The sequence below is a fragment of the Leptonychotes weddellii genome, chromosome 1 (genome assembly GCF_054177405.1).
Source record: "Leptonychotes weddellii isolate Sample4059 chromosome 1, ASM5417740v2, whole genome shotgun sequence".
NCBI classification, from domain to species: domain Eukaryota; kingdom Metazoa; phylum Chordata; class Mammalia; order Carnivora; family Phocidae; genus Leptonychotes; species Leptonychotes weddellii.
The window spans coordinates 90016273-90038130 of NC_138369.1; the positions used below are offsets into that span (position 1 = coordinate 90016273).

The 21858-nt window shown below is 33.9% G+C and overlaps 1 protein-coding gene, 1 long non-coding RNA gene and 1 pseudogene across 7 annotated transcripts in view; 1 reads left to right on the plus strand and 2 right to left on the minus strand.

The window, feature by feature from the left end:
* The window catches only part of LOC145722947 (uncharacterized), a 33481-nt gene that overhangs the window by 2271 nt on the left and 9352 nt on the right, over window positions 1-21858 (plus strand). The window contains exon 2 of the long non-coding RNA XR_014147521.1: window positions 94-18666. This is a non-coding gene — a long non-coding RNA (uncharacterized LOC145722947). The remainder of the gene's footprint in view (window positions 1-93; window positions 18667-21858) is intronic.
* The window catches only part of HLTF (helicase like transcription factor), a 52470-nt gene continuing 32627 nt past the window's right edge, over window positions 2016-21858 (minus strand). For 2 of the 6 annotated variants that reach the window (XM_081827584.1, XM_081827579.1), the window contains exons 15-25: window positions 20669-20812; window positions 19417-19555; window positions 18418-18553; window positions 16752-16931; window positions 14158-14282; window positions 13301-13479; window positions 11400-11525; window positions 10971-11083; window positions 10453-10633; window positions 6856-6936; window positions 2016-4238 (exon numbers count right to left, since the gene is read on the minus strand). In XM_081827584.1, coding sequence (XP_081683710.1) covers window positions 4086-4238; window positions 6856-6936; window positions 10453-10633; window positions 10971-11083; window positions 11400-11525; window positions 13301-13479; window positions 14158-14282; window positions 16752-16931; window positions 18418-18553; window positions 19417-19555; window positions 20669-20812 — 1557 coding nt within the window. In that variant the 3' untranslated portion in view covers window positions 2016-4085. Of the gene's footprint in view, window positions 4239-6855; window positions 6937-10452; window positions 10634-10970; window positions 11084-11399; window positions 11526-13300; window positions 13492-14157; window positions 14283-16751; window positions 16932-18417; window positions 18554-19416; window positions 19556-20668; window positions 20813-21858 lie in introns of all 6 variants that reach the window. The other 4 variants (XM_081827573.1, XM_081827555.1, XM_081827568.1 and 1 more) reach the window with 3 other exon arrangements.
* Window positions 9614-9772, minus strand: LOC115944925 (U2 spliceosomal RNA; annotated as a pseudogene).

The window sequence follows — 21858 nt, forward strand, 5'->3', positions numbered from 1 at the left end:
AAAACAGCATGTAATGTGCATAGAATTATGCAGTTAAGAGGCTGAGAAATCATTGAACTAGGCTAACAGGTTTCTTTCCTTGATCTTTTCAAGGATATGCCTTAATTAAGGTGAAGTACTACTTTTCCAACTACACTTCAAAATCTTCTCCAGGGAGCCTAAACTACCACGGATCACCTAGTAAGATGTGTAAAATGGCAGCAATAACTCAGATTATAAGAACATTTGTAGAGGATCAAATGTTCTTACCATTTTTTTAAAAATCTTGTGAACAGTGGTGGATAAGAATAGCCTTTTGCTCTATGACAAATTTGCCTACACAACGGTCAGATCCACACCTTTGGAGGTTAACTCCATGCTTGCTCAAGGTCTATAATTCATGCCTGAAATGACTGTTTATCTTAAATCTCCTTACTTACACCTGCAAGAAGCCTATTACGTCTCCTTCACTGGAACATTTCTCATGAAATATTTAATTTACCTTTTCTTTACCAACATACTGATACCAGGGCAAGTTTTCTTTAAAAACCTACAGTGTACTAGGGAATAGCCCTTCCCTCCCCTAACAAAAAAGGTAAATTAAGCATTCTGGAAGTTGTATCCTGGTGAATTTTATCTGCCTTTATTCTTAACTAGATTGCTAAAAGACTGCAAACTTACTGAAAACCTTCCTGAAAGTGTTCCTATCTCTTCTTTAGTAAGTGCAGCACATACTTAACAATATATACTTTGAGGACTCTTAATATCCCTTCTGATCACATTAAATATCCCCTTGTAGTAGTCTAGACTGTTTCAAATATGCAAACCCATGTCCTAGAATTTCTTTTATCCACCAACCTAAGAAATCATTTTGACATTTGGTGGTAGCCTTCTAAATAAAGGTCCGCAGCCTTAGTTATTATAAAGTTTTGGACACCTGGCTGAGGTTAATGGAGGTGGTCTGTGCCATACACACTAAATTATGAACATTATTAAAATGGTGTTCCTTTCATCTAGAAATCAGTTTTCATAAAAAGTAGCAATGGGTTTAAATTTGTCAGAAAACTCTTGATCAGGAAGGTTGAATAGGGAATTGGAAGATTTAAACATCCCACATTTTAATCAAAAACTGGTAACTCATTTGCTCTTTCAAATGGAGTAATTATGGGTTCATATAGAAGACTACTCTCCCTTATTACATACAAGAAATATGAATATATTAACAGGAAAGAAAACATCTGCTTATAAGGTTTATAATCAACAGTTTCCCCTTTGAAGTAGGCAATACTGCAGGGAAGCATCCCAGTCATTATTCACAGCTACCAGTTTCTGGCTCTTCTTACTCAGAAGTACCACACAAATAAGGTATCCAATTCCAGAATGTAGAACTTGGTTACTACATACTTACTGATGAATGAGGGAAAACAGTATTACACCTTTTATAAGTATTTTAAAGTTAATATAGCTAAAAACTTAAACATCTGAGTTATTGTTAAGCCAAACATATCTATCCGCGTGTGTTTAATGAATCTTCCAAATCCTAATGAATAGAATTTTGGCAAGTACTATAATGAAAAAAATACACCAATGCCTTTGACTTCCGCCAATAGAAAACATACACTGCCTGAAGATGATAATTTCATTGTTACTCACTAGTAATAAGCACAAGATATTTTCTTGATTTATTATTTTAATCCTAGATTAGGGCAAAATCTACAATGCAGAGTGCTATCTAGTAATAAATATCACTACACGTAAGTATTATTGCATCAACTTTTTTCCTGGTAGATGTGGAAAATAAATGGAACCAATGTTTTAGAAGATCAAGGCACTTAACTTTAAAAATATATACACTCTGATTTCTAAACAAATTCAGCCAAATTGAGCAAAATAGGTGGTAAGAATAAACTTGTTACTCATAGTACTTTTTATGTACTGTCAGTGAAAAACAAATGTGTAATATAGGTATCTTCACAGAAGTGTGAGATTTATAAAAAACTTTCAAAGAAAAAGTCACAAAAATTATAGCACAGAAGTGGATTTTTAAAACTTTTATTTATTTTAAAACAAAATCCAGTTTGAACCACAAAATTCAGTTTGAACCACAAGTGGGATACAATGTCTTCAAGATACTTCTAAAGCTATTTTTCTACGTAATGATGAAACAGAATTAACAGCAGAGCATAATACGAACTTTTCATTCTGGTGGTTTATATAGATATTTCCTTCGGATGAATTAAATTTGTTTAACACCATTTAATAGAACTGTACAAAAACAGGTATTTTTTAAATGACTTGCCAAATTTATCATTATGTTTAAAAACACAAGTCTATAAATGTTAGGTAAAGAGGCAAGCAAAGTCTTTTACAGTGAGTTTGCAAGGCTTTGCCTTTGTAAGCAAGAAGAGTATATATCTCTCTTTTTTTGCTGAACATTCTTTCTGTACTTAATCTCACGGGAGTACTGGTGTATAGAAATCCACATAGTATATTTCATGAGATTTTCATCAACCTGATTTTTTTTGTGTAATGCTAGTTCTACAAGGTAAAGAAATTCCCAATTGCTCCTAATGCTAGTGGACCAACCCCAGGTTATTATTCCACTCTTATCTGTACAGAAAGGTCTGTTGATCCTTTTACCCAGCCCTCTGCCTTACCTGCAGCCAAAGAGAAAAGGGGCTGGGAAGATTCTTGCTGCCTAATACACTGTTCCCTTGTAGCAGGAGACCGGGCACAGGGAGGGGAGAATTTAGCTGTCGACAGATTCAGCACATAGCTCGATGTATGCCCTAGAACACAACACTGCCTCCAAGCTTATCTTTAAGTCATTTCTTAACACTGTAAGTAAAATGAAAGGTGTTCTCAAGTCTGCATGGCCAAACAGGAAGCTTCTCCTGTACAGTAATCTTTCTTTGGATTAAAAAGTTCCCCTTAAGGAAGGACACCACTAACTAACGTGATTGGCAAATGCAGAGCTTATTTAAATGTGACTCAAAGAGTCATCTGGAATGCCATGACAACTACCGTGAGTCTGATTAACCAAAAAGTAAGAAAAAGAGGACTAATTTTATAGATAAATGTAGGGTGAATTACTGAAGTTCCAAAATCAATGTCTGATTCTAAACACAGTAACAAAGAAATTTTTCCATTCAGGATTAAGATGTCTTTAAGAGTTGAAACGATTTTGGAGGTCATCCAGCCCAACTTCCATCCAGATATCACGCCTCTCACATATAGTAGTCTTCTGAATTATAAAAATTTATAAAGTTATTTTTTAAAAAAAAAAAGCTACATAAATAAAAATTATCTCTCTATATAGAAATATCTATTCAGCAATTCCATAATTTAAATATTCAAATTAAACTGGGTAGAACTGGTTCCTTCTCACCCCCAGACTATTTACACACTAACACATTGAATGACATTTAAACAATATACTACTTGACTAAAATGGAGAAAAATAGTATTCTAACACAGTCCCTATCTTTTCATAAACATAAAACTGCAAATCACATATGTGAATTAGATCTCAAACTGTTAAAAAAAAAAAAAAAATTGTAAGTTAACCTGCTAACCTGGACTTCAGTCTCTCATTTAAGGTTTGATTCTGGAATGCAAATCTGGTTTTTCAAAGTAATGAAATCTCTTGTATATAATCTATGTATTAATCGTTTACAAGGACTGTGAATCCATCACATCACAAATGGAAGGCTCTAGTGATTAACCAAATGTGTCCAACACAGAAAATAACTCTTTTATTTGGTCAAAAGTATAAAAGGTTTGACCTTATTTGAAATATGAAAAAGCTGAGTACTTGAAAGATATATGAAAATACTCAGCAAAGACAATATGAAAAGCTGAATAACAACTTTCTCAAAAAATTATTTTAGGCCACAGTATATAACAGAACTTATTGCTATTTGAAATATCATTAAAAATAGGTTCATATATAGAAGAGACTATATATCAGTAATACTTTACTAATATAAAATGATATGCTCTTTTTAAAGAAGACATACTCTAGATCTCATTTCTAAAACTCTATTTTCTGATTTCCAAAATTTCCATATATATCTAATCAAACTGACCTTACCAAATCCCACAAATTATAAATCAATTAAAGTTCTGATTTCATTAATTTTAGCTTGTTTCATTTCATTAGCATTTGTTTTTTTAGTTCCAAAGGCTCCAGCAGCAAGTTCTCTCTTTGTGTTTTGTATTTTCAGCATATTTTCTTCAACAGAATCCTTCACAATGAACTTAAAAAAAAAAAAAAAAACTTTTTGTCACAATATTTAAAATCTTCAATTAAAAAAATGAAAATTTAAGATATGTTGAAATGTTAGTACACTATAAAGAAATTTGCTTTCTTACAGTATTATATAGCTTTCAGAATTGGTCAATAATCTGTTAGAAACTGTTTAGCTCTCCTTTTTTTCTCAATATGCAGTGAGCATATTTAGAATATGATAGAATAACCAGAGCTGAGCATTGCCTTCCCTCATCACTCAATATGGTTTTCTTGTATAAAGAATATGGTTGTAAGGCCGTAAGTTACATCTTGAGAATAGCACCAAAACCAGCAAACTTTACAGGCAACTCTGTAACTGGAATACTTGCAAAATAAATTCAGCATTATATTTAAATAGCCAAATGAGATTTTCCCAGAAATGCAAGAATACACCTTTATCTGGTTTAACTTATAATGTGGAAAAGTTAAGAATAGAAAAAAGTTAAGAAAAAAAGCATCAATAGATGCTTAAGAAGCATTTCTGATAAAAACCTTGATAAAAAAGTCTTCATTAACCTATAAATAAATGTCCCTCAGTCTTAAGTGTATCCTCTAGAAACTTACCAAGAACAATGTAGTCACAATGTAAAACAATAAAAGAACAGTTCAAGAATGATTACTATCACTACTGATAGTCAACCTTGAGTAGAGGTCCAGTAACTGTAATAACTATACAACATTACTGAAATACATAAATGACCTAAATAAATGAAGAGAGATACTAAATTCTTATATGGGAACACTCCTTATTTATAAGGAGTATTTATATATTTATAAAGAAGACCATTCTCAAATTAATCATAACTTCAATAAATCCCAAACAAGATTTCTTAAATGGGATCTGGTAACCTAAATCCAAAGTTCAATTCAAGAGTAAATACTTGTATTAACGAATTTCTAAAAAGAGGGGTAATGAGAGCACTCTGCCCTGCTAGATATCAAAGCATACTTTAAAAAACCATAGTAATTGTAAGAGTAATATTGTCCTGGGAATAGGAAAAGAAATCAATGAAATAGAAACACAGAAACAAAGTCCAGAAAGAGACTCACATTAATATATGTGAATTAGTTTATAATAAAAGTGACATTTCAAATCAGTAGGAAAAAATGATATACTTAAAAATTTTAAAGCTTTTTCATGAAAAAAGAAAAAAACCCATTCAGTTCAAAGAGTTTGAAATAAACCATTTCCAATATACATAACAAAAAATTTAAAATCAGAATGTATGAGTCCTTTATATTATAAAACTATATTTTGGGGGCACCTGGGTGGCTCAGTTGGTTAAGCGACTGCCTTCGGCTCAGGTCATGATCCTGGAGTCCCTGGATCGAGTCCCACATCGGGCTCTCTGCTCGGCAGGGAGTCTGCTTCTCCCTCTGACCCTCCCCCCTCTCATGTGCTCTCTCTCATTCTCTCTCTCTCAAATAAATAAATAAAATCTTTAAAAAAACAAAAAACAAAAAACTATATTTTGTAGTTTATGAAAACTGGGCAAAAAAGCAATGCACAGAAAAAAATATTAACTGACAACAGATAAGTGAAAAATGAATATGCTCAAGGTCTTAGGTATACGTAAATTAAAAGAGCACTTTCCTGACCATCACATAAACAAAAATTTACATCATTCTCATGTGTCATTAAGCCTGTTTTGAAAACAAAAGAATCCTAAATCCAGAATTCTATTTTTTTTTTTTTTAAAGATTTTGCGAGAAGGAGAGCCTGGCGGGATGGGGGGTGGGGGGGAGGCAGAGGAAGAGAGAAGCAAACAACCCACTGAGCAGGAAGCCCAATGTGGGGCTCAATCCCAGGACCCTGAGATTATGACCTGAGCTGAAGGCAGACGCTTAACTAATTGAGCTACCCAGGCACCCCCAGAATTCTCGTTTTCTTAATCAATCCTGAAGAAGTACTTGTATGTAATACAAGTATATAATACAATAATGCTCATTATGGCACTGTTTTTATTAGCAAAATATTAGACTGGCTAAATTATGATGTATCTATATATGGATGTTAAAAAGAATGGGTTTTGTAGAGTCATCAAACTCACAGAAAATAGAAGGGTGGTTGCTGAGGGCTGAGTTTCGATTTGAGATGAAAAAGTTCTGGAGATGGATGATGTTGAAAATTACACAACAATGTGAAAGTATGTAATGCCACTTAAGTGTACACTTAAAAATAGATAAAATGATATTGTTATGTGTATGTATGTTTTACCACTATACGGAAAAAAAAAAAGAATAGGTTTTATATGTACTTACATAGTAGTATACTTATATGGACAGTCCCCAATATATACTGTTAAGGGGACAAAGTATGTTGCAGAATAATAAAGTATGATCCCATTTACCTTAAATTTTTTAAAGGAGAGATACATACAAGTAAATCTATGTAAACATTGAGAAAGAGACTTTGAATAACATGTAAAACTATTGATGGTGGTTTCCTCTAGAGATTAAAGCTAACCTTCATATTTTGTTCTGCCCAATTCTACTGTAATCTTTCATAATATATTCATGCATTATTTGTATAATCTTAAAAATCTCGTCAACCTAATTTTAAAATAGATGGCTTAAAAACTCACTTTTGTGATGATAACTTCTTGCTTCTGGCCAAGTCTATGGCATCTGTCAAAGCACTGATCTTCAGCAGCTGGATTCCAGGCCTAACAAGAATATGAATTGCTTTATTACCACCCTGATCTGTAAGTGTTCTGCACAAATCCTTTCATTTCAGTATTACTCATTAACCTTTTACTGACACAAATTTTTTGACTGAATTCAGATACTGACATAAATGCTCTGGGAAAAAAAATACACCCCACCCTCAACTATGACAGGCAGGTATTCTCCCCCATCAGTTCACTGCACTGCTTCTAGTATCTAATACAGTGCCTGATACATAGAAAGCACACAGCATGAGCGATTAAGTAATCAAATAGTATCTTTTTCTACTTTAAAATTGATCTATGTCTGTTAACAAAGGAAAAAAAAGGTTACACATCCTCTTAAATGACAATTTATATCAGAAAAGATATGTAATTGAGTCTATGAGAAAGTTTTCTCCCCTTTTCATGGTCTTTTGATTCTTTTTCTTTCACTTTCTTCCATTTGTTAAGTAAAAGCACAAAAAAAGATTTCAGGAATAATCAAAAGTCCTAAAAATTAAAGGCTTTGTTGATGCAATTTTCTGTATCTGTATTTGAATGTTTGACTTCAAAATTGAACTAAAATAACATTAACTCATTAAATACAGGCATTATCATGGGGACTGTTTTAAAGTGAAGAATAAAACAATGAAGCAAAGAAAAAAGCAAAATGATACAGATTCTTCAGTCTAGAAAGATAGGAGCCGGGCGCCTGGGTGGCTCAGTTGGTTAAGCGACTGCCTTCGGCTCAGGTCATGATCCTGGAGTCCCTGGATCGAGTCCCGCATCGGGCTCCCTGCTCGGTGGGGAGCCTGCTTCTCCCTCTGACCCTCCCCCCTCTCATGTGCTCTCTCTCTCTCATTCTGTCTCAAATAAATAAATAAAATCTTTAAAAAAAAAAAAAAAAGAAAGATAGGAGTCAAGTGGTTGGGAAATACTATTATGAACTATCAGAGTAGGGAACATTAAATTTTAAACTATGGGATGATTCTTAAAGGGTGTTTAGGGCAAAAGAAACTATACAGCAAAACTACCTGAAAATGAAACAAAATAGCAAATGCATATGTAAATGACAAGTTTATAGTATGACTCATCCTCAGGCTGTTATTTTCTATTTAAAGTTCCTTTGATGGGGCACCTGGGTGGCTCAGTTGGTTAGGCATCTGACTCTTGATTTTGACTTGGGTCATGATCTCAGGGTTGTGAAATTGGGCCCCACATCCGGCTCTGTGTTGGGCATAGAGCCTCCCCCAACCCCTGGCTCATACTCTCTTTCAAAAAAAAAATAATAATTAAAAATAAATTAAAAAATAAAGTTCCCATGAGCTCTAGGGAAAAGGAGATTTTACTATTGTTGTAATTTGAGTATTGGGTGATATTTCATATAGAAGTCAGATTTTAAGAATATACTTAGCTTATGATTTTCTAAAACTGATAATCACATTTTATGCATATTCTGTATTTCACGATTGGATACATTTTGAAACCATTATACCAAGAGCCCATGTAAATAAATGTTCCTTTCTGTTGTCTCTGTTTTATCTAGGAACCTTCTAGTGAGCTGACAGTATACATCTAGTATGACTACCAAGAGTCAATTTTTTTTTTTTTTTAAAGTAGGCTCCATGGCCAGCGTGGAACCCAACACGGGGCTTGAACTCACAACCCTGAGATCAAGACCTGAGCTGAGATCGAGTAGGATGCTTAACCAACTGAGCTACCTAGGCACCCCTACCTGGGATCAAATTTATCTCATGATAATATAAAACTGATAGCTTCCATTTTCACCAGTACTGATGAAGGAAGGTAATTAGCTTTATCAAAAGCCCAAAATCGAACATTTAAAATACATCTTAACTCTAATGCAGCATTCCATGAAAACGTAAAATATTTTCATGAGTAAACATTTTTTGATTCAATCTTATTTTCCTGGGACCTGGCTTTCATTTTAAAGTTAGAAATATTTGAAATGTTCAATGAAAAACAATTTACTATGAACTGCTAAAACATTCTAGAAGTTTTTTTAAATTACTAAAGTTTTTTTTTTAATTACTAAAGAGTATAGTCTGTGATCAGCTTTATAATACTATATTTCGTATCAACAACCTTCTCTATCAGATACTAAGATTACAACAAAAGCAGCAAATAATTTGGGAATTTGTCAAAAAATCATCATCTAAGATTATCATGTTAGTTAATATAACAATATGCAATTACAATGACTGTTTTTTATAATAACCATAAAATATTAAAACTCTAGCAAAGATTTAAAACTTCATCCACAGAACTAAGGCAAGAAAATACAACAGACCACTGCCATCCATAACATTAATGTGAAATCTGTGAATGTCAAAGTATGGTTCTGGTTGGTATTTTACTGTGGAGGTTACCCTCAGGTGACGAAAAAGCCTTGGTAACAGATATATCTATAAACTAGATAGCCTAACCAGAATAACTCAAATTTGTATCTCAGTGAACTTTTGTTATGAAATTTTCTGAATTTCAGGTAACAAGCTAAAACTACAAATCTTCAATCTATGAATCACAGAAATAGCAAATAGGGTTGCCTCTAGCCCTGACGGTAACCCAGTGCAAATTAGAAACTGAATTAGTCCAGAGTGCCTACAGCTCTTTGTGCAATTAGAAAAAGGTGCCGCTCCTCTATGCATGCTTCTCTTAGGTCACAGTTTGGTGAGTAAAGTTCAGAGTGAATTTTAGCTCCAACTCTACAGCTAGGTCTATACTGTACAACTACAAGTGACTGTACTGTATTACATGCTAAAATTTATCCAAAATATTCCATTAACGGTATTAGTTTCTACACTTGATCTTAGCCAAAAGGCCGAGAAGCGATACGGTATTAATTTCTAAAACTGTGATGATGGACCACCTGCACCTGAATCACCTATGATCTATATAAAAATGCAGCCTCCTGGGTCTCCAAGAACTCCTTAATCTCTGAGGACAGAGGTGAGAAATTACATTTTACCTAATTCTTTGCACATTAAAACTTGAGACCATTAACATCATGATGGTAGCTACTTTGTCTACCTATGTTTATAGCCAGATCCCGGGTGCATGTAAGACTCCCTGACACAATGTAGGATCATTTGTTGGCCAAACCACTACACTAAAGCATTACAGTTAACAGAAACTAATTCTATATATAGAAGTAGAAAACCACAGCACAGAAATTAAGAACATGGAATCCTGGTCTGCGTATTATTGCATGATGTTGGGCAAGTTATTTTACTTGTCTGTGCTTCAGTTTCCTCACCTATAAAATAAGGACAGTAATAAAACCTCATAAGGATCCATCACAGGGATATCCTAGGGATACCGTGAGAATTTGTTAATACATATAAAGCACTTAAAAGAAAGCCCTCGATACACATTTACTGAGTTATTAACTAATTTTAAAGTTTGCCTAAGAATTTTCACAATCAGTTATAACTAGGAAGGTATTTACCAAATAGTTTTGTTTTTTTTTTTTTAAGTTTAATAACACACCAAAAAGTCTACAGAACTACTTACTGGATCCATTAAAAACACTCGAGAAGCTGCGGAAAGATTCAAACCAACTCCACCTGCTTTTAAGGATAGAAGCATTATAGTTGGAGATCCTGCTTCAGTGTTTTGAAAACACTGAATTGATTCAACTCTTTTCTTCTGTGCCATGGAACCATCCAAACGAGTAAACACAAATCCAGAGGCTCTAATGGAGGGACAAAAAAGATAAGTAACACTTTCCATACAATTTAAAAACATGTTAAGTAATTACAAATCTCTTCATTCAACCAATTCTTCTACTCATTTATTTTCACAAATCTAACCATCTACTAATGTGTCATGCTCTGCAGTCAACTTTTTTTCTGATAAATTCAGGACTAAATCTTTAAATCCTATGCTCCCAGGAAATATTCTGTATTGTGACTCTCATTTTAGGTAGATGAAATGAATATAACTGGTAAAACATATTATTTTTTGCCATCCAAATCAAAACACTTACATAAAATCCTTTTACTCAAAGTGAGAATCAATACTAAATTTACCTGAGTGGTGTTTCTATTAAAGACAGGAATGTTGTGAACTGAGAAACAACTAAACTTTTTATGTTGGGGTTCTTCTTTCTTAAGTCAATCAGTGCATGCATTAGAGCATTAATCTGAAAAAAAAAAAAAAAATCAGGACACCCATTAGCTTCCATTTTGAATGGGCAAAATATATACAACTTTTTTTAATTAGGAAAAGAATGTTCCTGCCCCATTACTTCCCTAAAATGAAAAGTAAAAGACAACTAATGTTTTTAAAAATTAAGATTGAAAGAATGCACTCATAAACTGAAGCTCCTTTCCTCTCAAATTCACCGCTAGAAATAAAAATATTCAAATGACAGGATTAAAAGCAGAATTATTTTAAGACATGGTATCCATATATAAATGTAAAACAAATACTCAAATATTTGCCCATGTGTATTTTACCTTTGAACTGGATGTCCATTCCATAGTAGACTTTTTCTCAGTGTCACACTCCAATTCTTCTGGAGGACATTCTAATAAATTGTCTCCATGTATATCATTTCTGCATAAAGGACATTTAGCATGTGGCTATATAAGAAAGAATAAGGTAAGTGAAGTTTATGAGGAAAAAATATAAATTTACCTAAAATTTTTAAAAAGTATGGTAAAATTCTAAAACCTTAATAGCTAGCATTTTATTAGACATATTAGAGTCATCCATTTGAGATAAATCTGTATAAGCTGAACTCCACCTTGTTAAGTGGGACTGGGTAAAAAAGGGAGCAAAAGTATGGTATGTGATCTTGACTAACAGCAGGAGCTTGAAACAAGTATAATACAATTTGCCCTTGAACATGGGTCTGAACTACAGAGGTCCACTTATTTGAGGATTTTTTTTCCCAATAAATACAGTACAGTACTATAAATGGATATTCTCTTATGATTTTGTTATTTTCTCTAGCTTACTTTACTGAAAGAATACCACATATAGGGGCGCCGGGCTGGCTTAGTTGTAGGAGCATGCAATTCTTGATCTTGGGGTCATGACTGTGAGCCCCACATTAGGTGTAGAGATTACTTAAAAACTTTAAAAAGAATACTACATATAATATGTAACAAAAATATGTGTTAACTGTTTATGTTATCGGTAAGGCTCTGGTCAACAGTAGGTGATTAGTAATTAAGTTTATAGGAGTCAAAAGTGATATGCAGATTTTCAACTGCACAGGGGGGTCAGCAACCCTAGCCCCTGCAACTGTTCAGGGTGAACTGTACTATTTGCAGACAAGTAAAGAAACCATGAATAACAGTATCTTGAACCTAACTACAATACAGCACACTAGTTGGAACTGTCCTTTAGAAGAAAAAAAATTTCCATCTGAATGGCTTATAAAGCTAGTCTTGACCTGTTAAATCCTATCAGGCTCATTCAAAGCAATATTTGTTGTGTCCATTCGTACCAAGACATGCTAATAAAATCTCTCCTAAATAACTATATACCAAATACCATTACAAAAAAAAAATTCTGAAACTGATAGAATGTTTAAAGTCAGTATGGTGGGGTTACCTTTAGGGAGGAGGGAGAAGGTAACTGATTGGAAGGGGACACAAAAAGACCAGGGTAAGAGTTACATGATTGTGTTTACTTCATAATTCACTCAACTGTACAACCATGACTTGTGCATTTTTTTCTATATTATACCAATGAAAATGTAAACAAAACAAAACTCTACCTCAGCTGAAGAACTGCTTAAAGGATTATTCCACTTCAAAAAATTCTACCTTACATAAGAATCCAGGCTTACCTTATCTAACAGCCAATAAACAAACATGGCAATTAAGCCCATGAACTGTGGCAAAGCCAAAGTGAGATGTGCTGTATGTGTACAATACCACCAGACTTTGAACAATTTGCCCTTGAACATGGGTCTGAACTACAGAGGTTAAACTACAGAACTACAGAAGTTAAAAAATCATGTAAATTATCTCAATAATTCTTATATTTTAGATATAGTGGATAAATAAAAATTCATTAACTTCATCTATTTCTACTAGAAAATTTAAAATTACCTTTGTGTCTCACATTTTTTTATCTACTAGACAGCAATGATCTCAACAAAAGAACTAGGATATTGACTGATCATGCCTCTAAAAGTGTACTGTCTTCTTATGTTTAAAAGGGCTTAATTGTAAGAAATATATCACTATGAAACACTGACATACATAACTGAAGATAAAACGTGCACTAGTAAATCCAAGTGCAAAACTCTTAATAGTCTGTTGGACTTGGGTTTCATTACACTCAAGACTGACTAGTGTACCACTCCATCAAACACTGAATCTGTACCTAGCACGAAACTAACCTGCTCATTCTGAATGACTTGGCAAATACAGGGTTTACAAAAGACATGTGCACAATGTGTTATGACAGGAACTGTTAAAGAATCCAAGCAAATTGCACATTCTTCATCAGAACCTGAGCTCAGAATTAACTTCATCTTCCTTATTAACTTCTTTCGTAGTTCTTCAGGTGTATCATTTCCTAGAGAAAAGGCTGAAAAATTAATTTCACAGCAAGATCTGTAATATGACTAGACAAGTTAATCTTCTTATAAAGGGAAAAGTTTTGCTTGGGTAGTCTTTATTTAGGCTTTTTCTATCACAGGAAACAAGCATGATTTAAATTTAAAGAAAATTCAGGGGGGCCTGGGTGGCTCAGTCGTTGGGCGTCTGCCTTCAGCTCAGGTCATGATCCCGGGGTCCTGGGATCGAGCCCCACATCAGGCTCCCTGCTCAGCGGGAAGCCTGCTTCTCCCTCCCTCACTCCCCCTGCTTGTGTTCCCTCTCTCGCTGTGTCTGTCAAATAAATAAAATCTAAAAAAAAAAATTAATTTAAAGAAAATTCAGAGCTAAAATAGTAGCTAACCCACATAATATACTTTACACAAAAGCATCATCACAATCTGCACATACTACCACAGAATAAAAGGCAGATCCAATTTGAAATGACCATCTAAGAGTATCTATCACTGGAAATACTGGAAGACATCACTATTATTCCATTTCATTGGTAAGAATTTGTAAGTATATTCCACTGGTGTCCCATTCTAAAAACAATGTCCATTTGACAAATAAGACACTATAGGCCATATGAAAAATTTCATTCTGATTTAAATATCCCTAACAAATACAACAGTGTAAACAAATCACATCTACTTACCTGAGGGACCACTGGAAGACACTGTGTTTGTAAGAAGGTGAGTATGACAACAAATCTGCCGCAATCTAAGCAAAAGACCCAGGACATCTGCATAGTGCGCAAGGACAGTCCCTTCATTAAAATACCTAGTGGTAAAAAATGCTAAGTATTATGAAGACCTCTAAACAATATTATTCCCGATTCTAAAACAGTGGAATAAAAATGGCATTGTTCTTTTCTTCTCTGAAAATCACTTCAAAACTACCTTTAATGAAACCACAAGAGATTTGTAACCATAAAGCAAAATATATGAGAAATGGCTGCCAATTGCAATAGAAGTTGAATAGGAAGATGCTGAGAGATAGGACTACAGATCTCAAACAGACCTGCCAGAGCACAATTCTTCAAAATACATAGCAAGCCCTGAGGGGAAAATCAAGATCTTTCTTGTGCAAAAACAAAAACAGGGTGCATGGCTGTGATCTGAACTTGCATGGACAAGTTTTATACCAAGGAAAGAAGGCAAGCTAAATAAGGAAACACAATAGACCTACTGTGTTTTCAGAAAAGATTATGGGCACAAGATTCCACATTATAAGGAACCCTACAGCTTCCGATCTTTGTTGTGTAAGCACAAATAAAACTTAAAACAACTCAGATATAACCCTGAGTCATAATTAAATAGGGATACTTCCTACCAGTCTGGGACACAGAATGCCCCCTCCCCCCGTTCATATTAACCTCCTGCAAATAGCTAGGCCAGAAAGAACTCAAGACATTCAAATATAAGTAATAATCAGCAAAGAGCAAGGGAGGAATAAATGGCAGTGAAAGAAAACTCACCAAAAAGTGTTGCCATAGAGCAAATAAAAATTAGGAGCAAGGATACTGATCGCACTCCATCATGAAATCTTGCTCATATTATCCAGCCACACTTAACTCTTTGTGTTCTTCAAGCTCACCAAATATTCTTTCAACTCAGGGGTTTACATTTGCTGTTCCCTCTGCCTGAAATATCTCCTAACTCCATTCTCTTTTAGATCTTTTCCCACATAGAACCTTCTCAGTAAGGTCTTCAGTGAATACCCTATTAAAACAGTTTCAGCACTCCCTATCCCCTTTCTCGGCTTTAATTTTTTTTCCACCAAATTTAATTTTTTAAAATTGTTCCCTGCATTAAAATATAAACTCCTTGAGGGTGGAGATTTTTATCTATTTTATTATGCTATACCCCAGTATGTGTTACACAGGCACATATTAAATTTTGGTTCAAAGAATGAATATGAAAGAAATTTCAATCACCACTGCAAGATTTTGAACTAAGAAATCACTTGCTTAGTAAGAACAATCTTTTTCAATCTCTCTAATTTCTGTTAAACCTGCTCTGTATTTCAATGAAGTGCCTGAATTTGAAGATTCCCCTATTTTCTCAGCACAGTTCTGCCTTCACTGTCTCCTACTCATTCTGGTCCCATGGGCACTGACATCAAATATGTTCTCGCTTGGACTAGAATTTCTCACCTTCTACCAATCCCCGATCCCTTTATTATCTGCTTCATTAGTTCCTATTCCCAGATTTCATGTGTTGTTTGGAAAGTCATACTGACTTCTACATGTATCCAATTCTACATCAAGCCTATCTACCACACTAAGAACCTCACAACTTTTTAGAACGGCTGTTAATCCTGCTATCTTCCTCAATTTCCCACTACACCTTTCCCTGCAGATACCCTTGTCTCATTTTTCACTGACTACTCTTTACCCCCCACTAGGCTTCATTTTCTCCACCAACTGGCTTTATTCTCTTCTCTATCTGTAGTCTCTTCTATGCTCTCTTCTCAAGGCAGTTAACCCAAAGAAAATGCAAAAAATTGACAGAGCAACAACTATCAATCCTATGTACCAGTCTCACTTTCTTCTTCCTTTTGCAAACATCATGAAAAAGGGTCTACCCCTACCTACAGCTGCTACTTCTTTGAAATTCCCTTACTCCTACAATTTGGTACACACCTCAGTATTCTGGTGAAACTATGCTAAGAGTTTAGACTGGTAACTTCTGAATCACCAAATTAAACAGCTTTTCTAAGTCTCTGCATCACATGAAACTACTGACCATTCCCTCTTTCATGATTATGCTTTCATGGGATTCTCCAACAGTTTTCTTTACATTTTTTTTCCTAATTCTGTTCTTGACAGAATCTTCTACAGTAATTTCTCTTTATTTCCCTATTTCTTAAATACGGACATTCCCCAAAGTTTTGTTCCTTAAATAGGTTTATTATCTCTCACTATATATATATACACACTTCTCTCAATGTTTTTATCTATTCCCATGATAAAGAGCCAGGAATAGAAGCAAGGAAGGTCTTCTGACTAGCCACTCAGAACTTGCCATTTCATGTAAACTTTTGTTTCCTAACTTAAGGAATAACTTACCTGTAAATTACAATACTATTTCATTTACTTCAACTAATTTGTAAAAAGGAATTTAAATAAAGAAGCAAGTTATCTTTCAGTATACTTCAGACTTTCCTAACATTTCTAAGAAATACTATTTAGTTAAACAGGAAAGAAAATAAAAATTATTTCCTAAAATGGCTTTCTTTTTTCCATACCTTCCAATAGTAGCTCTGCCTTCATTTTTCACAGACTGATAAATTTTTCTCTCTTCATCTGAAAGTGTAATGTGCTGAATAAATACTTTACGTTCTGGTAACTCCAAAACAGGTTTTCCTTTAATTTTGCTTGTCTTTGTTCTTCTTAGGGTAATATTTTTAATTAGGGATTGTAAACGCCTAAGTCAAAACAAAACAAAGAATTACATAACTTTTTATTTCTATATAAGTTGATTCAACAAGAACAAAAAAAGAGTATTTTAATATATTACTATTTTAGAATCAAAGTAAAGGTTTTTCTTTAAAAAATCTCTTTGTTTTGAGTTCTATACAATCTGATAATCAGACATATTCTACCAATAGAAAATTATAATAATGCATTCATTGCCCTCAATTCAATACCTGTCACAGTTTAATCTTCTTTTATCCTGTCTTTTTCTTAACTTCTCCCCATTTTTCTTCTATTCACTAATTTTTTTACTTCTCACTTCTGTCAACTACATCACCCAATATTCAACATTCACATTCTTAAGTATCTACACAAAGTAAAAGGCATTATACTAACATAAAACTATAAATGTGAGGAAAGATCTTACCTTCAAAAAGATTTTTCAGTAATATGAAAATCAAGGTACAAAAATAAGTAATTTTTACAAAGTAAAGATGCCAAAAAAATGAAAACATGATGTGACTATTCAGAAGAGGGAGATATGCCGTCTAGGTTCTACAACCTTCACACTCCCTTCTCAGTATCAGAAAAAAAGGAGGCACATCAATTCTTTAAGGAAAGAAAGGTTTTTAAGGAAAGATTTTTCCTGACACTGAAATATAAATACAATTTCTTAAATTAGAATTTACATAGCTGGTTCTGAGAATCAAGCAGTTTTACAAACTAGGTTGGTGGCTTTTGAACCTTTTTCACTGTAACCACAGTAAGAAACACATTTTATTCCATCCAGCAAACGTATATTATCAAAACACATACACATACGACAGAAACCTTTCACAAAACAGTACTTACTATGTGTGAAGATTTAAATTTCTTTAAATCTTCAACTCTATTTCATTTTCTTTTATAATGCTAGATGCCATCTTTATAAGGATTTCACAACCTAATGGATCCCAAACTCTGAAAAACCACTGCTCTAGGCAAAAACCTTAAGCCACATATTAGCCTAGTACCCTGTGAAATGGCTATCACTAAGCTGAATTTCATTTATCTGTCTCCATGAGAAAGAACTTCCTTTCTTAAACTTTTGCTGATGCCAGTGTATGTCATACCACTCAAGTATCACTATATAAAGCTACATAAGGTAAGTTGTGAAAATTTAATGCATATTAGATCCTCAGGGCATACAGTTTTTCCTGTCATTGTTTAATCAATTAATGGTGATTTTGAGGGCAATAGCAACACACAAAGACCATAAAGCTCTGCCTTTCCTTTCAGTTTGACTAAAATCAAAGAAAGGGAAGGCTTATGTTTTACTTGCAGTGTCTCCCCAAACAAGAATCACTAGGTTCTAAGAGCCAAAGGCATTAAGCTATAAATGCTCTTGGGAGAAGAAAGACAACAGTGAAGTTAAAATAGTAATCAAAGTGATAACTGGTTCAAGCTGCTTACAGTTATTTGTTGCTAATTTTAATCAGTTTTCATGAAATTACTTACCTAAGTCCTCCTTCATCTCCCATTGTGACAGGACGCTGTATTGTTCTATGCCACCATTCTCTATCAAGAAATGGTTTAAGTTTTAAAAAGGAAAGAAGAGACCACAAGTCCTTTAAAGAATTTTGAATCGGAGTACCTAAAAATAACAGAAAACTGTTGTAACTCTATAGTATATCCATGTGACCCAATCAGAGGAAACAACCGTTGAAAATGGGCATTCTGCACCAGGCACACCCACTAACTATCAAGGTATAACTATAATCCATTGTTAAACATATACGCAACTTCAAAATACAGTTTTGCTCTAATTTTAGCTCTCACTTGCCATACTAACAAAGAAAAAGACCACAGGTCCAGTAAATTCAACTTTCTCCTTATCCAAGAACATTTATTTGATTTTAAATCAGCAGTATTAGCAAGAAGGAAAAATGAAACTGCCTGTATTCTCATTCTCTTGCCTGTATTCTAGTAGAGGTGTCACAAGTAGCAAACAGGCTTGGCTTCAAGATGAGAAACAGAGAAATTGAGACTCTGATTGGAGAATTAAAGTGTCTAATGAATCTCCAAAGTTTAAAAAAAAAGTCTAGGGGCGCCTGGGTGGCTCAGTCATTAAGTGTCTGCCTTCGGCTCAGGTCATGATCCCAGGGTCCTGGGATCGAGCCCCGCATCGGGCTCCCTGCTCAGTGGGAAGCCTGCTTCTCCCTCTCCCACTGTCCCTGCTTGTATTCCCTCTCTCGCTGTCAAATAAATAAAATCTTTAAAAAAATAAATAAAAATAAAAATTAAAAAGTCTAGTGGTTGTTCCACAAATTGACTATAATTCAAATGTTGCCACAGCATGGGCAACTGTGGAAAAACAACTCAAAATATTTTATTAAATGACTTCTTTGATTAATTATGGACAAATTTTATATCCCTGTGAAGTTTACAAAGTTACCTCACTAAAACTTAATGATATATATTTGAGAATTAATTTTTTAAAAAATATAACCTTTTTACCTGTTAACACCCATCTTCTTTCTGCTTCTAAATCAAGTACAGCTTTTGTCTGCTGAGCATTTGGATTTCGGATGGCATGTCCTTCATCCAGGATCACTCTTAGCCACCTTATGCTATGTAATGGACTATCACCTTTAGTCTGAAATAAATGTTTCATGTGAATTAAAAACACAGGAAAGTAAAATAGTACTTCCTATAATTTGGTAAATACAAGTTATTATTCTTTAATACCAATACTTACTCTGTGGTAGATACTGCTTTAAGCACTATATACATTAAGTTATTGAATGCCCAAAAGCTTATGAAGTATTATTATTTACTCATTTTACAAATGAGAAAACTGAAGCACCAAGACTGGAAGTACGTTGCTCAAAGTACCACAGCTAAGAAATAGCAGAGCTACCGTTTAAACCTAGGTAGTCTAGCTCTCTATTGAGACTTTGGTTCAATACACTGAGCTAATTCTGCCTCAGATCAAAACAGTGATGAAAGAAAAATTTTCAGTTGTAAGAATTATTTGAATACAATATAATTAGTTTCTTTTATGTTGAAGTTAATGTTCTTACTGGAAGATCGAAATTTTGACAATAAGGTTTTTTAAAAAACATTTTAACAATTGGAATTACAGGCAAACAACAATTAAACTTCTAAATTAATTGGGAAACTCATGAACTTAAAAAAAGCTTATTTTTGGGGCGCCTGGGTGGCTCAGTCGTTAAGCGTCTGCCTTCGGCTCAGGTCATGATCTCAGGGTCCTGGGATCGAGCCCCACATCGGGCTCCCTGCTCCACGGGAAGCCTGCTTCTCCCTCTCCCACTCCCCCCGCTTATATTCCCTCTCTCTGTCAAATAAATAAATAAAATCTTTAAAAAAAAAAAACTTATTTTTAAGCTGAGATAATTATTAATCAAATCATACTTGATTTGATTTAGAAAATCTGATTTAGAAGATTTGATCAAGAAAATAATATTCTAGAATACTAGAAAAAACAAAATTCACTTATAAAGTTACAATTCCCAATGTAAAACTGTAACTTCAAATGTCCTAAATGGAAAATATTCCTAATTGCTTGAAGAAAGTTCAACCTTTTTTTTGCAGAATATTAAAAGACAATTTCCTATTTTACTTCCTACATATTCTTAAGCATTTAGAAAGAAAGGAAGAGTATAAAGTCTGAATTTTAGAACACTTTAGAAACCTGAAGCATACTTCTTAAATTCAACTTCTGAAATATGAGTGTCAGCACACTTACTCCATAGTCATGAGTTAAAATGTTGTATGTAGTCAAAACAATATCCTGTTTTGAAAGCAAGGTTGGGTCTCTTATACGATCAGGACCATAATAAACATAAAAATTCAAATGCACATCTGATTTTATATGTTGTCCAAACTGGTCCTAGAAGAAAATTAGAAATATTTAAAATAATGAACAGATTAGTGTCACGTTTGATAAACTACTGTCCTGTACACAAATCAAACTACTAAAATTACATAAAATCAAGTTTCCTGCAATCTAAACTAAAATAACAACAATGATAATAACAATACTATTATTTTATTGTCAGGAAAATGGACATATATGCAATAATAATGCATTATATAAATTTTGCTTGGCCCTACCAATGAGCAGCCACTTCACTTTTAGGAAGAAAAATTACCAAATTTCTTTAAAACTGTAATTAATTTTTAAAAAATTTAATATTTTAACAGAAAGGATCTTTAATGCTTCCAGTTAGTAAAGTTTGTAATATCAAAATTAAACCTTAAAAGAGCAACCAATATTCTCAAGAATGTAGGCAGAGATTCAAGCATAGTATCCACTTTCATTCATTTATCATAAACCTACTATTTGCCAGTTCATCAACCAGAAATGTAGTAAAGCTAAAAAGAAAAATAAGACCGGGTCCTAGCCCTCACTGAGGACATGATCTGTTTAAAACACTTGACTTTTTCTCTCAAATCTGAGATTCTGAGCAGGAAAAAAAAAATCATGGTTAGATTGGGGAAAAAAAAAAGGATACCAGAAAAACAAAGCTGAGAATCTATTAGGTGAGAGATGATAAAGCCCTAAAGTATCAAGGTAAGAACAGAATGGGAAGGACAGGTGTAAAAGAAAGATACCAAGAAAAAGGGACTGATGGGACTTGAGGACTAATTAAATATGGGATATGGAAAAAAAAAAAGGGAGAAACAAAGAAGCCTCTGATACTTCAAGTGAGTGCCTAGAAGAACTGTATGATAAAGATTTAAGGCAGTTGGTTGTTTTTTTTTTTATAGATTTTATTTATTTATTTGACAGAGAGAGAGACAGCGAGAGCAGGAACACAAGCAGGGGGAGTGGGAGAGGGAGAAGCAGGCTTCCCGCCGAGCAGGGAGCCCGATGTGGGACTTGATCCCAGGACCCTGGGATCATGACCTGAGCCGAAGGCAGACGCTTAACAA